The 14,388-nt window shown below is 44.6% G+C and overlaps 1 protein-coding gene across 2 annotated transcripts in view; it reads right to left on the bottom strand.

Annotated features, from left to right (window-relative positions):
• LOC119440806 (uncharacterized) overlaps window positions 1-14,388 on the bottom strand; it is a 97,720-nt gene that overhangs the window by 22,229 nt on the left and 61,103 nt on the right. For both annotated transcript variants that reach the window (XM_049662623.1, XM_049662624.1), the window contains one exon: window positions 5,794-5,849. In XM_049662623.1, coding sequence (XP_049518580.1) covers window positions 5,794-5,849 — 56 coding nt within the window. The remainder of the gene's footprint in view (window positions 1-5,793; window positions 5,850-14,388) is intronic.

Genomic DNA, 14,388 nt, shown 5'->3' with positions numbered 1-14,388 from the left:
ACCCTCTGCCGCATCGCAGGTCTGACCATCGCCTTGGTCAGGTGCTCCGCAGCCGCTGGAGACTGAGGGCCATGGATAAATTGTAGGAGACATGAGGGAGATAGTGGCCGAATACTGCACCAGGGAGGCCAATTCCTGTTCTGGTGAGGGAGTGACTTGGTTGAAGCTTAGTGGGCCTTCCTAATTTGTTTGCACCTTGACTAGTATAGCCCTACTAGCTCTCGGCGATATTTTTTTGCCGGTTCAGGCGCCACTCCATGCCTGAAAATGTAGCGGACTGAAAAAAAAAAAAACACGAACAGAACGCTACACGTCTATGCACACAACACCAAAATCGTCCAACTTAACTGCGGAATGATCCTAAATAATTGATAAATGAAACGTCATATGTTCGTACTCTACATCCGTTATTAACGCACGCAACAGTGCCACTGAGAGCCTCTTGACTTCACGGCTGTACTACCAGACTCGCTCTCACTTTGCGGTCAAAACTCTTGCGTGCGACTCACGCATTATTTATTTATTTATTTATTTATTTATTTATTATTTATTATTTATTTATTTATTTATTTATTTATTTATTTATTTATTTATTTATTTATTTATTTATTTATTATTTATTTATTTATTTATTTATTTATTTATTTATTTATTTATTTATTTATTTATTTATTTATTTATTTATTTATTTATTTATTTATTTATTTATTTATTTATTTATTTATTTATTAATACTGCAGGCCTTAGAAGGCCAAGGCAGGAGGGGAAAGGTACATACAAAAGATTGACACAGGAGTAGAAGAGCTCCGGAAAAATGTGATACAAAGTAGGAATGCATGATGAGTGAAGCACCTAAATAACGCATAGAGGGTGACAAATACAAATTGAAACACTGTTTCATAAGCCCAATTTCAAAGCACTGTAATGTAATAAGAAAGAAGAGTATATAATTCAAAATTATTACAACGCGTACATCAATAAATAATGCATAATGATACAAAATTGAACAATATTCCGTAACAACAAGCACTAATTTTAGATTGTAATAGACGCGATTGAGTCAGTCCTGACAAGTTTGCTATAAGGTAGGCTGTTCCATTCCGTTACTGTGTGAGGGAAAACGGAATACATAAAGACGTTGGTTCTACCATCACTGCCCGCCGAACGAGACATCGACGCGCTGCCATGAGGCAGCGCGTCGATGTCTCGTTCGGCGGGCAGTGATGGGTGTTACATAAGGTTCGGGAGAAAGAGATAGTTTATGGTTACTCAGTAAGAAGAGAAATTTAAGCCTGTGAATTTTTCTTCTTAGTTGCAAGGACTGAATATTGTGTTCAGCCATTAACTGACTTGGGGAATCACTTGAGCGACATTTTGAAAAGATGAACCTTACAGCTTTACGTTGTATCATTTCTAGCGCATCGATGTTAGTTTTAGTATAGGGATCCCATACAATCGCGGCGTACTCGAGTTTAGGACGGACAAGAGAGGTGTAGGCGATGAGACGGGTTTCAGAAGGAGCGTGTTTTAATTTATGCCTCAGGTAGCAAAGCTTTTTAAAAGCTGAGTCGCAAAGGTGAGAGATGTCCGAGTTCCAACTAAGGTTACTGCCTATTGTAACACCAAGGTACTTATATTCATTCACCTTTGTAAGAGGTTTGGATGCTAGCCTATAGGTCAACGATAATTTATTAATTTTTCTAGTGATCTTGATAAATACTGTTTTATCAATGTTAAGCTGCAAATCCCAGCGCGCACTCACGCATTAAAGAAACAAAAAACTTGCGCGAATTACGTGTTCAAGACTACAAGAAGATTCGCGCTTATTGATAAGTATTTCCACGCACTAAATGAAACTAAAATACTGCCGTCTTCTAAATACACGTGCGAGACACGCACAGCCTTAGACATACCCTTACATAATACGTGGAAGAGAAAAGAAATCTGTGGAGTATACCATTACTAAAAGCGATCCGCGCAGCCCGTTTCTAAGGCGCAGTACTCTCTACGTGCGTTCGGGAACAACTATCCGGCGATTTCTAAAATCAGCTGAAGTAGTCTGCAGAATAACCACTATCTAACCTGATGCAGCGTTATTTTCAGAACTCGCGAAATCCGAAAAGAAAGTCTTAGTTTAAGGGAAGCTCACGCGAACTATCTACATATCTCTGCTGAAAAACCACTGACACTATCGTTTCTCGAGCGTTCAGCTGTCACGTTTTCCTGAAAGCAAACATCAAATTAACTCGAAAATTTATCTGCCTCTACTGCCCTCTGCCTAAGAGAACGTTCCTAAAACTCAGAGTTGTTCCAAAGTATACTCAGAGAAATGAATAATAATGAATGCAACTTACCAAACGTGCCTTGAAGGAAAAGCACTACTGTCACACAAAACACGACTTCTCACGAACTCGCGCAGAAGCGTCGCTCATCAACTGGCGCGTGACCTTCCAAACTATATGCCGTTGATGAGCATAGCCGTATGGCGGCCGGCCATACGGCTATCGTTGATCGTCGTCAAGCACTCGTCTTAATACGATTGCCCTCATGACGTCGTCGTCATTGGCCTCGAGCGCGACCGATGAGCGCGCTGCAAACGGCGCTCCAATGACGTCAGCAGGGGGACTCTCCTTGGTCACCTGTACTAGATTTGGGGAGTGGGTCCAACGAGGGCTCTGCGCTGAGGCATTTTTTATGGAAAATCCAGGTGGCGCCACCGTCGCTTTCTCTCGAATGAGCGGCCCCGCTCGCCGGCCGGACGCTTGTCGCGTCGGAGACCCTACCGCAGCTGCATGGAGCTTTGACAGGCGGATACTCGGTGGCGGTAACACTGAGATTATTCCCCACCGATCTATTGTAAATAAAATGGAAAAAGAGCGGCGGAAAGAACGCAAACGACGCAACAACGACGGTGCGTCGAGCAGACGACAGCTACTCAGCCCGCGAGCTCGCCTCAGCCAATGAGCGCTGCCGAAACAGCCGGGGCCAACGTTTATTGGCCGGAGATTCAGAAGAAGGCGACGGCAGCGCCGCCACATTTTCCTCGTTTTTTGCTTCACCCTCGGCGCTTGCTAAGGCGTCCGCTGGACCCACTCCCCCATTCCCTGCTACGCTCCCGCTGGAATAGTTCCGCTCATTTGCTGCCGCTCTCACTGCGTGTTCGCGTAGCATGGCGCTCTCTGTCTATGTTATTTGCACGTGTAAGCTTATAGATGTCGGTGCTATTAGGCCAAGAAACGAACGTATCTTATGTGCCTTCCATTAAATAGCAGCCGTCGCGGTCAAGAACTCACGCAAAACATCGCGCCTACTAAACTCGAGTCTACGTGGCTCTCGAGCCGAAGCACGACCTTAACGCTCAATCGCAAAATGGCGTGTCGACTAAGCCGCAGTGTAGTTCATCGCAAATTTTACATTTCGCTCATAATTGCACTTACATAAACGAAGCTATTATTCTTGACATGATCATCTCATAATTTCACTAACAAGCAGATACTCTCCAACAGCAGGAACTACATTTTATCATGTCTCGCAGTCCTGAAGCATGGTTTACCCTATCTTCCTGCGTAGTAATCTTATAGCTAACTTCAATCCGGAAATTCAATGTTACTAATTTTATTTAGCATGACGGAACTATTTCAGTTCAATGAACTTCAAAAAACCAGTCGCAAAGCATCACTTCTTCAGTACAAAATTAAAAATATTCTATGGACTGAAAACAAAAAAAATGCGCAGAAGAACCTGCTTTTAACGTGGCCGATGCAAACACATTTTTATTGCACTTGTGTCCGTCCCCTTCTCTGTCCTCGTCTGTGTAGCGTTACATATACTTAGTTCTTCAAACATTAACAAGCTTAACGTTCTCTATTTAATTTTCGTATAGTTGAAAAGTTCATTAAAATGTTCATTAAATGGAAAATGAGACGTCCACCCAATCGTAGCAATTGCCACAAAGGAAAACCGCACGGGTTCCTCGAAACAAAAGCCTCGCAGTTGAAGAAAAATTCGTCCTGGTTGGGGACTCGAACCCGGGACCACCGTCTTTCCAGGGCAGCCGCTCTACCATCTGAGCTAACCTGGCGGCTAACAGATGGCAGGGCGAAGTCGAATTTATCGACAACTCGAAGCAAAGTCGATGCTTCGATAAAAGAAAAAAGACGCAGTTTCGCCCGAAAGGCGAAGCATCAGTTGCAATAGCAAATTAGTAGCGGAAATTCAACGGAAACTGAGCGGCGAAAGCACAGCGCATACAAAGGTAGGAGCCGTGTTGCAGATCGCTTTCAAGATACGGTGCGCGCGACCACTCGGCGCTAAGTACAAGTACACAGTTGCTCGCAGAGCAGAAACCGCAACCCCTTCCTTCTCGCGCTGCCTTCTCGCTTTCCTCCTTTCGCGTGGGTGATTGAGTCGCCAGTTCCCCTTGCGCAAGGTCTCAAGATACGCATTTGGGGCCGCAGCTAAACGTCGCCTCCCCTCGCTTCCTCCCATCCCCCAACGGCCTTTCGCGCGACGGAAGAAGTCGCGTTTGCTCTCCGCCGTGCGTTCGCTCCCCGTGAAAGCGCGCGTCCCTCGCGCGCTTTCACTCGCACATACAACATACGGCGCGGCGACGATTTTATCGCCGTTGGACTTTATACGGAACCTCACAGCGACGGCGACGACGACGCCGACGGCAGAAATCCGCTTGGAGTGTGCATATAATTGCTATCGCAATAATAAAGTTACGGAGATCCAAAGCATATATGTTGAAATCTATGTGAAGCGAAGCTTTAATGAAGCGGGTAATAAAAATCCAATACAAATTGTGGAGCGTCCAATTGTGTTTATTTACATCATAGGCAACGCGTAACGTTATGCAATCTTTATGTTTATGCCCCCGCACAAGTGAATATCTTAATCTGATTTAATGTTTATGTATATCTGCACTAGACCGTTCACAAGGTCAGCATTGACGCACGTGACTGTAGCCTTGTTCTGCCTACTGTTTTCGTCCGCCCTACTAATAGAACTTGTAGATATCGCGTAACCGGCAAAAACCTGTGTGATAAGTTCCGGTATGTCAAGGGCGGCGCTTCGCAGAGTTTTGGCCGATTTTCTGGCATTGAAACTCGCCGACACTCTCCTGGAACGTCACGTATTGTACAAAACGTGGACGATATTTCTTTGTAAGTCAAAAAAGGCGCGAAATGTGAGACAAAGCAGTAACTATATATGCACTCATCGTGCTTTTCAGCAAGTTCGGCTGTAATCATTCCCGACCACATAACGCTGCTTACCTAATTCCACATTGCGGTACAATGCCACACAGTGCACTAAGTCAGCGCACCGCAGCGGTCACTTCATATCGATAGAGAACGGCACAGACCGGCCTTCTGTGATGAGCCGGTGGGCGGCAACTGAAAATTGAAACGCCTGCGCGGCCAACGTCCTACCGACCCCGCAGCGCACTTGTCAGAGCGCAGGGACGGCAGCACGGGCCCAGTGCTGCAGCCCCGTTCTTCGCCGAAATATTATTCCTCCTCGCTCTATGCGCGTCCCACGGAGGATATCTTCAAGCTGCACCGGCTGTACCGTGCGCAGCGTTGAATGAAAGGCCAAGTTAGATCGACTAGCACGTTTACTGAGACGAGCCGCCCACAATGATGCGCCACTGCAGGATAAAGCAATTGTTATACCACTCGCGCTCTCCGAAATTTTGTCTCCCTCATTAAAGCGGGAAATATATCGTACACTCACATTTACACTGCAAATACTCGCGGAAAAAAAAAGCGTAGGAAACGAAGTGGCACTCACGTGTCCGCAAAAGGCAGCAGCACTTCACGCACGTGGCACTGAATGTCACCGTCCTCCTGCACAACAAACCCGTCATGCCTTACTATAGCTTCAAGCTCGCTATACAGTTAGCAGAAACAACCACTCTTTCATTTTGTTTTTACCTCTCTCTCTCTCTGTTTTCCCCACATTAGCTTTATTTGTTTGCCAGCAATAGTCACTATTTGTTTACCTCATTGATCGTAACTTAGACATTTGCTATTGTGATGCATAAATTGACAAAAACTTCGCTTTTAGGAGTGGGACGCGATAGCATTCAAAGATCCCTGACTTCTACTCATGGTTCTCGACGACTGCAGTTTTTGCAACCGTAATGGTTACTGGCAAACACTGGCGGCGAACGCTATGCACGTAGGCGAGCTTTCTGGTGGAAACGCGGCCTCTTGCGTGGGCCGATCCCGGAGATGTGCACAACCGCGCCAAAGAAATTACATCATTTTCAGGTTTCCGTATTTGTTTCGCACTTTTAATATTTCAGTCTGAGAAGATTTAACATAAAAGGCATGCTCTGTGGTTGTTTTGTTTCATGACATTTGTTTGTGGATTGTAATTGTCAAAATTCCGAGGAATAGCTTTGCCAAGAATGCAAGACAAGGTATAAGCACATTAATGATAGAATGGTGTGGCATGCCTAAACGTGTTTGGGGACGAGTTTCGCGGCCGCGGGAGCCAATGCAGACACCGACGACGACGCCGGATTTTCTACGAAACAGGGCCCTAAACGCTATCGCGTTAATAACCCCCACCCCATAATAATACAGCAGGCGATTATAGACAGTGAGCACCCCCGTCTTATGGTATAGCAGGATGTCGAACGCGAACCGAATTTTTCGCTGAAATTCAACTTAAGCTGAGTTAATATTCGCGGACCGTACCTGAAACCCTAATCAAACCTCAGCCGAGAAAAATAGAAGAAACCAATAAAGGTAACGGGTACCGGTTCGGGAAGAAGTGGTTCGTTTCAGTTGGAGCGTGGTGACGCATGAATGCGAGCTCGAGCAGTGTGCGAATATGGTTGAGGCATTTTCAACATTGACAGACGAACATGCCAAGATCAGCATCGCGGAGTGGTCGCCCTCGCGGACAGGCACGACTGAAGCCAACGAGGTGGCTATTGATGCAGCCATCAAAGAAGGCGGGCAATGGACGAAATCGCGGAGAGTAGTTGCAAATACAGCACAATGCAGTTTAGGAGGCGATTAAAAGTTAAGGTTCCCTGAAAATAAACGTCGCTCAACACGATGGAACACTACGGTAGCTCCATCGCTCATTGCGTGATAAGCCGGCGGCAAGGAAAAGCCATCTCGCTGCTCGACAAGGATCGCATTGAATCGAAGGAAGCAGTTTCGCCTAAAGGGTCAAATGCGATGCCAACGATACGCAGAGGCGATTCGTGCAACAGTGCGTCACTGCATATTATCACGTTGTAGTGACTGTGAAGAACACAGTAGCAAAAACTGTGTATCGCGAAAGTGACTCTTTACTGGGGGAACCTGTGCCCGGAAAAACAGGCTATACACTCAAAGATCAACGATAGCGGTCAGCACAGTCGGTGATCGTCGGAATCTGGACTGCGAGTCAAGCGCGTCGGCTTTCATGCATGGCTCGTCTAAGGTTCCAGCGTAATAGCTAGTGCCTTCCAGAAAGTACTGCACGATTCGCGTTAGGTTACAGATTACACAAGGTTCGGTAACCACAGACAACGGAGAGAACCATCGATAGCAATCGTGAAACTTGAGATGGATGCAGACGCGTCCTGTGCCAAGCGATAACGTCTAAGTTGTGTTGTCCGGTGAAAAGTGGTCACCGGAGGAAGATAAACACGCACACTTGTCAATATGCGTTTTTTCAAGCAAGTTCTCTGTTTTTCAACGTCATTTGTAAAGTTTCTATGTAGACATAATGGCTCTATCGGTTTATTGCGGCATTCTTATATGAGCTTCTTCTCTCCTGCTCCCTGGCCACTGACGATGTGGATCGCTACACTCTCCCGGCCGGCTGTCGTTGCCCTAACGCTGGTAATATGGTAGCACATTACCGCCAGATGCCTCTTCAATTGGTCCATTGTAATATATGGTCTTCAAAAGTACTTGTTGCTTAGCCGTTCTAACAACGAAGTACGGACCAGTGAATGGAGTCCAGTCCTTTACTCACCAATACCGTGGATCCAGGGTTCAGCAGCTTTATTTTTGTGGCGACGATCAAAGTGCGTCTTCCTAGTCATGCGGTATTTCTGTCGCTGCAGCCGGGTCTTGGGATGCTCCTTTAAATCAGTCCTGTCGACTAAGCCCAGCTTTCGGTCAGCCGGTAGCCGAGGTAGTACCGAATGCAGCACAGTGCGGGCTGCACCCAATGCCTGCGGTGTAGGACCTGTGGTGGTGCGACACTGCTGCCTCCAGGGCACTCTTCCAGCCTCCCTTAAACTCTGAATATAACTGAACATTTTGAGGCCTGGGATCATTCATTCGGCGAGATAATTAGCCTCGGGGTGGTAAGGCAACGAAGCGCGATGTTTTTCTCACTCGCCCAACTGCGAAGCTTCTCACTTCTGAATGCTGGTCCATTGTCCGCAACAATTACTTCAGTGTTCTTGAGGATTTCTCGCTCGAGAAGAGATACGACGGAGTTCGCTTCCTCTCCTCCAGCTTTGGCGGCAACAAAGCGCGTGCACTCACCCATGGCGACCAGAAAAGCTCGAGTTCTTCAAACGCATTCCCCTTCTTCTTGATCTCAGCAAAATCAAGATGAATGATTTCGAATGGGATCACTGAGTATTCTGGCAGTACCATTCTGTTACCACGAGGTTTGTATTGTGATTTGACCATTTTACACGCATATGACACGTCTTTACGTAATTGGCAACATCTGCTTTCAGGTTTTTCCACGTAAACGTCTTGGTGAGCTTGTGGTAGGTCTTCTAAAATCCATCATGTCCTCCCGATTGGGGACTGTCGTGATATAACATGAGGACTGTTGGCACTTTTGTTTCAGGAACATAGACCCTTGTGCAACTCCATCGCTTCCGTACATTCCCAGAGTTGTATCAAGTTAATACTTCCTTTAGAAAGTTCTTGCGGCACACGGAGTCGTGATAATGCGTCAGCGTCCGTCACCTTGTGGAAATCGCCAACCTGCATCACAATGTACCGGCCTACACCACCCGCCGCGCTGAAATATGGAATGTTGTAAGACATTGCACAAATGCTTGAAAATATTTTACCCAGGTTATTAAATTCTTTAAAAGAAATAGACATTGATATTGGAAAAATAAACCTTCCAGAGTTTAAGGCTTTTTCTACGCTCTTATATTGGGTGTTACTACATAAAATGTAACACATTCTTCCCTCAATAATTTTCAATAAATCTTCGATATCGCTTACCTCTCAAAACTGATTTGGAAACCTTGCATTGCCTTGTTTACGGGCTTCTTTTGACCATTTTTGTGCTTTGTAACCACTGCTCTGCCAAGTGTATAGGATGCAGGACCGGTCAAGCCTCAAGAAGGCTTTTTACCTGTCATCCTCAACGTTGCATTTGCCTTGTAATGTTGAAATAAATATTTTGATTTGATTTTTTATTTGAGGCCTCTGGCCTGGTTTATGCGTGATGCTGAAGCTGAATTGTTGAATTTCGCTCACCCAGCGGGCGAGCCCTTTGGCATTGCAAGTTCCAAGAGATATGTCAATACCTGATTATTAGTGAAGAGCTTGAAGTGTTTGTTTTCCAGGTAGCTTCTTAAGGCCATAACGACGGCTATTGCTTCCTTTTCCGTTGTTGTCTAGTTTTCTTGCGGTTGCGTGAATGTACAATGTCATCGGGTACAATGTACCCGATGACATTGAGTTCCTTGCCAGGTTGCTCGTTTTCGTCTTCTTGATAAAGGATGGCACCATCAGCGTAATGAGAAGCGTCTGAGTAAAGTTCGAGCGGCGAGTCTGGCATTGTCAGCACAGGGTCGGATGAAAAGACTCGCACAAGTTCCAGATTCTTCGGACCATACGAACCTTCCTGTGTCAGTGCACATTTTGTTTTTCTCGCATTATAAACGCGCGGCCAGCGAGCCCGAGGAACACAGCGAACGTTCCGTGCGGCTGCTCCCCTTTTCGCTGCCTCCACGGTTTGGCAGATCACGTGACCTCCAACGCTTCCTTCTCGGCTCCCTGTCCCCTTCACTTGCTTGCATCCGAAACACCACCTCCATTGTTTGTTTAGCGCTGAACAGGACAGGCGCATGCGCTGTCGTGCAGTGGCGTACCAACTATTTCTCGAGTGGGGGGGGGGGGGGGGGGGGGCAAACCACAAACGATCTAACTCTCTCCCTCTCTCTCCCTCTATTATATATATATATATATATATACATATATACATATATACATATATACATATATACATATATACATATATATACATATATATATACATATATATATATATATCGAATTACTATTGTACTAAGCGAAAACGCCTGGAAATACTTCTGTCAGTTATTTTTATGTTAAACACAGACCTATTTATCAATCACACATGGCAAACCATGGATGCCCGAAAACTTATTTCAATTTGCATTTACTTCTTTACACTCTATAAAATTTATGCTACAGGGACAGAAGGCAGTGGGTGCCCAGAGGTCCCTGATCTTGCCCAGGAGCAGTAGTGCAACGCACGTAATTAATTATGGCGCTTTACGTGCCAAAACCATGATCTGATTGTGAGAAACGCCGTAGTGGGGGACTCCGGAATAATTTGGACCACCTCGGGTTTTTTAACGCGCACCTAAATGTAAGTACGCGGGTGTTTTCGCATTTCGCCCCCATCGAAATGTGGCCACCGTGGCCGGGATTTGATCCCGCGACCTTGCCCTTAGCAGGCCAACAGCCACTAAGAAACCACGGTGGGTCGTGCAGCGCACATAAAAAATGCCCATTTGTTGGAGGCAATTTTACCAATTAAACAAAAACATGTACCTGATGTTTAAGTCTACAGCACGAATGTATCGCTAGTTAAGGTAATCGTATTGTCGAGGTTATACGCAACGAAGTACAATCCACATAAATGACTTGCAATATTCACAAAAAAGGCAGCAGGCGTGTGCGACCTTGCAGAATTACAACAAAATTTTCAGCGAAGCTGTTTCTTTCGATCAGTTTCAATAAAAGTTTCACTTATCTGCGATTATACCGTATAGTTTAAAAAGTTGCCCGTATATGACTGTGTTATTTGAAACCTTGCCCGTATGTAATGCTTCAAAGCACTTCTTGTTAGAAATTCTCAAAAAGCCAGTAATTCCTTAACAAATCTAACTTCACCATAACATTTACCATTTATCTCCTTACTCCCCCCCATTCAAATTTTGCTAGCTTTGATATATCGATTGAGTTCAGAGTTCACCCAGCGCAGCAGGATCAATTCTGTTTTGTTCGTAACACACATTCATAGAGCTCCGGATCGCGTGCTTCCGTAATTTACTGCAAAAATCATAACCAGTCCCCTGTCTTTGAAGTTTACTGACATAGTGCCCATACCGCGCCCTATATTTTCGCCAAATATAAACAAAGTGTCTTGTTTAGTTCACCGAGGCCATCGATGGAACCAACTAGGAACGCCTTATGACGCATGAAAATAGGGGGAAATACGACGGCTCAGTAATTATTTGCAATGCAATTCTAACTGAACCAGGAACGCGAAAATTTTGTCGCACATTGGAGTTACCATGACCCCCCCCCCTCGTTTTCCCACGTTGTAATCTACAGCTATATCGGAACACTGGGAAGCACAGCTGGAAGCGACCATATCACACGCTCTGGCACTTGAATAAGAATTTTTTTTTTTTTTTTACAAGGACCGTGTTTGATCCAACCTCATTTAACTTCGCTCAGAGAATTTTCATAGCTAGCGTACCCCAAATTTTCGATAAATTTGGTCTTGGTGGCATTTATAGTTCTGTGAGGGCTGTGGGCTCCATTCTGCCCCTTAGACAGGCTTATAACACTCTAGAGCGCTGCATACGTAATTTATTGCGAAAGCCCCAATTACCCATCTATTTTGAACTTTACCTAGACATCAAACATTACCTGGTCCTCTGAGCCACAAAACATAAAGAAGCTGCTTCCTTTAGTTCAGTGAGGACACAAGGTAAACCCAACATATCACGCATGAAAAAGTAGAGAGAAAAAAATGAGGGTTCAATAATTATTCGTAACGCTCCTAAATAAGCCAGAAACGTTACAACTTCGCGACACATTCTGCTGAAAATGCTACCTCTTCTGCCAAAGTATAAAATATCTTAAACGCAGAGTTCTCTTGGGACATTGGGAAACCTAACTAATAAAAGCAGTGTGATACTTTCGAATACTTGCTTACAGTTTTTTTAACTGCATTTGATCAACATGCATTTACCATCGCATATACACGCATTTTACCATCGCACATCCCACGGTAAAATGGGCGAATTGTTCCCCTTAAGTTCGCAAAATTTGACCTCACTTGTAGTTAATTCTAAGACAGTGAAACCTTCTTTTCTATTGGAAAAAGGCGAATTTAACCCACTCATTTGGGACATTCCCTACATATTGCCCATGCTAAGCCCCTAATTTTCACCAGATATAAACAAGATGCCTTGTTTAGCTCACCGGGGACACCGGAGAAACAAACTACGCATCTAGTATGATGCACGAAAACACATGGAAAGAACGATGGTTTAGCAATTATCTGCAACACTTGCATTTAAAACAGGAAAGTGAAAGTTTCGCCATGCATTGCACTTGAAATTATCCCTATTTTCACGGAATTTCAAGTCCATATCTTGTGTAGTTGTTTTGAGAGTCTGGGAAACATTTCGACTAGCGGCAGTATGGCACTCTGGAACACTTCAATCAGTAACTTTCTGCGAAGGCTGTAACGAACCTAAACAGAATAAAGATATATCGCTCGCCACCCAGAACATTGCTTCCTACTTCGAATAAGCACCGTGCCCCGAATAGTTTACCGAGGATGCCGGGGGAAGACAACTAAATACTGCCACAGAAAAAATGGGAGAAAGCGAGTATTCATCAACTGTTTTTAGAGCACGTAAGCAACCTTTTTGGGTACACGTCGCCAAAAAGTGGGTTCCATTTTTTTCAAAATATGAAATATCTGCTGTTATTGCTCCTGTACAGAAACAAGTACTAGTGTAGCTCTTATTTAAAAACGGCCTCAAAAGGAAACAGATAAAAGCAGAAGTCACACAGGCCTTTAGAGAAAATTCAGTTCAGTGTTCTATGGGTATTGAAATGGCTTTGCGCGTTCGACAAAGGTTATTGTCAAGAAGATATATATATATATATATATATATATATATATATATATATATATATATAAAGTCGTCATTACACACTGAAATTCGATAGTTATACCTTTAATAGGTATAACTATATATATATATATATATATATATATATATATATATATATAAAGTCGTCATTACACACTGAAATTCGATAGTTATACCTTTAATAGGTTTGATTAGATTTTTGATGGTGATAAGATACTGAGACTGCAACGCTATGTAGACTATCTCTGGAGTGAGATGCAATAGTTCCAGCATTTGGTAGTCCAGCGATTTCATGCCGTTGCACACCAATCGTTGGGCGCGGCTGAATGTAATACTTTACCCGGACCTCTCCCTTCGCCCGCAGCTTAAATATAACAAGCCTAATTTGTTTTCAAATACGGTTAGGCGGTCCCAAAAAAGTAGGCGTGATGCAAGTAGCGCAAGTGTACATTTTTTAGGGCGGGAACTGTCCAGCGCCAGGCCTCTTCGTAATGCAAGCGTGTATAGAGAATCCTGCGCGTCGACCGCTAGAGCGTCATGAGGAGGCATAAGAGACAATCCTCGCTGCCCAAGCGAGCGATACTTAGTAAACAAAAGCATTCCTTACGTGGCCACTAGATTAAGAAAACAAATTTAGCGTCAGCTGTAGTTTTGTTGGACTTTCTGGCATTCATCCGAAAGTGCCCGTTTTCAAAAGTGGGGGGGGGGGGGGGGGGGCAAGTGCCCCCCCTGCCCCCCCGGTAGATACGCCTATGCTGTCGTGCACGTCCTATACTGCGCCATCGATAGGTGTTACATCAGTGGTGGAAGTGCTGTGGATTACCAACCATCCCGAACCAACATTTTGCTACAACGTTCGGCCGCGCATGCGCCGTCGCATCGGGACGGCAACATTCCTAAGCTTCCATCCGACGCCTCGTTTTTTAAAAGGCATCGCTAAAATCGCAGAGACGACCGCAATACAGAATGCATTTTTTGATTGAAATAAGCTTTGTGTTTTGTGTGTAACTCTGCTTGCGTTAACACCGTTTGTGCACTGCAGCCCTTCCAACTCAACCCACCTCGTTCTCCAATTATTACTTCTAAAACTGCAAAACACTTTTAATGGGTAATTCTAGGCTTGTGTTTTACAAACGTGTAAAGTATCGGGAAAGAATTCTTAGCCGTTATTTCACGGCACACAATGCAATTCATTGCTCAAAAGAGCGTGTTGACGGCTCTGAATGTATCATGAAGATTTCTTA

This window comes from Dermacentor silvarum, chromosome 2 (genome assembly GCF_013339745.2).
Source record: "Dermacentor silvarum isolate Dsil-2018 chromosome 2, BIME_Dsil_1.4, whole genome shotgun sequence".
Classification (NCBI taxonomy): domain Eukaryota; kingdom Metazoa; phylum Arthropoda; class Arachnida; order Ixodida; family Ixodidae; genus Dermacentor; species Dermacentor silvarum.
Note: the sequence above shows the minus strand (reverse complement) of the source record. Positions and strands in the feature narration are given on the sequence as shown.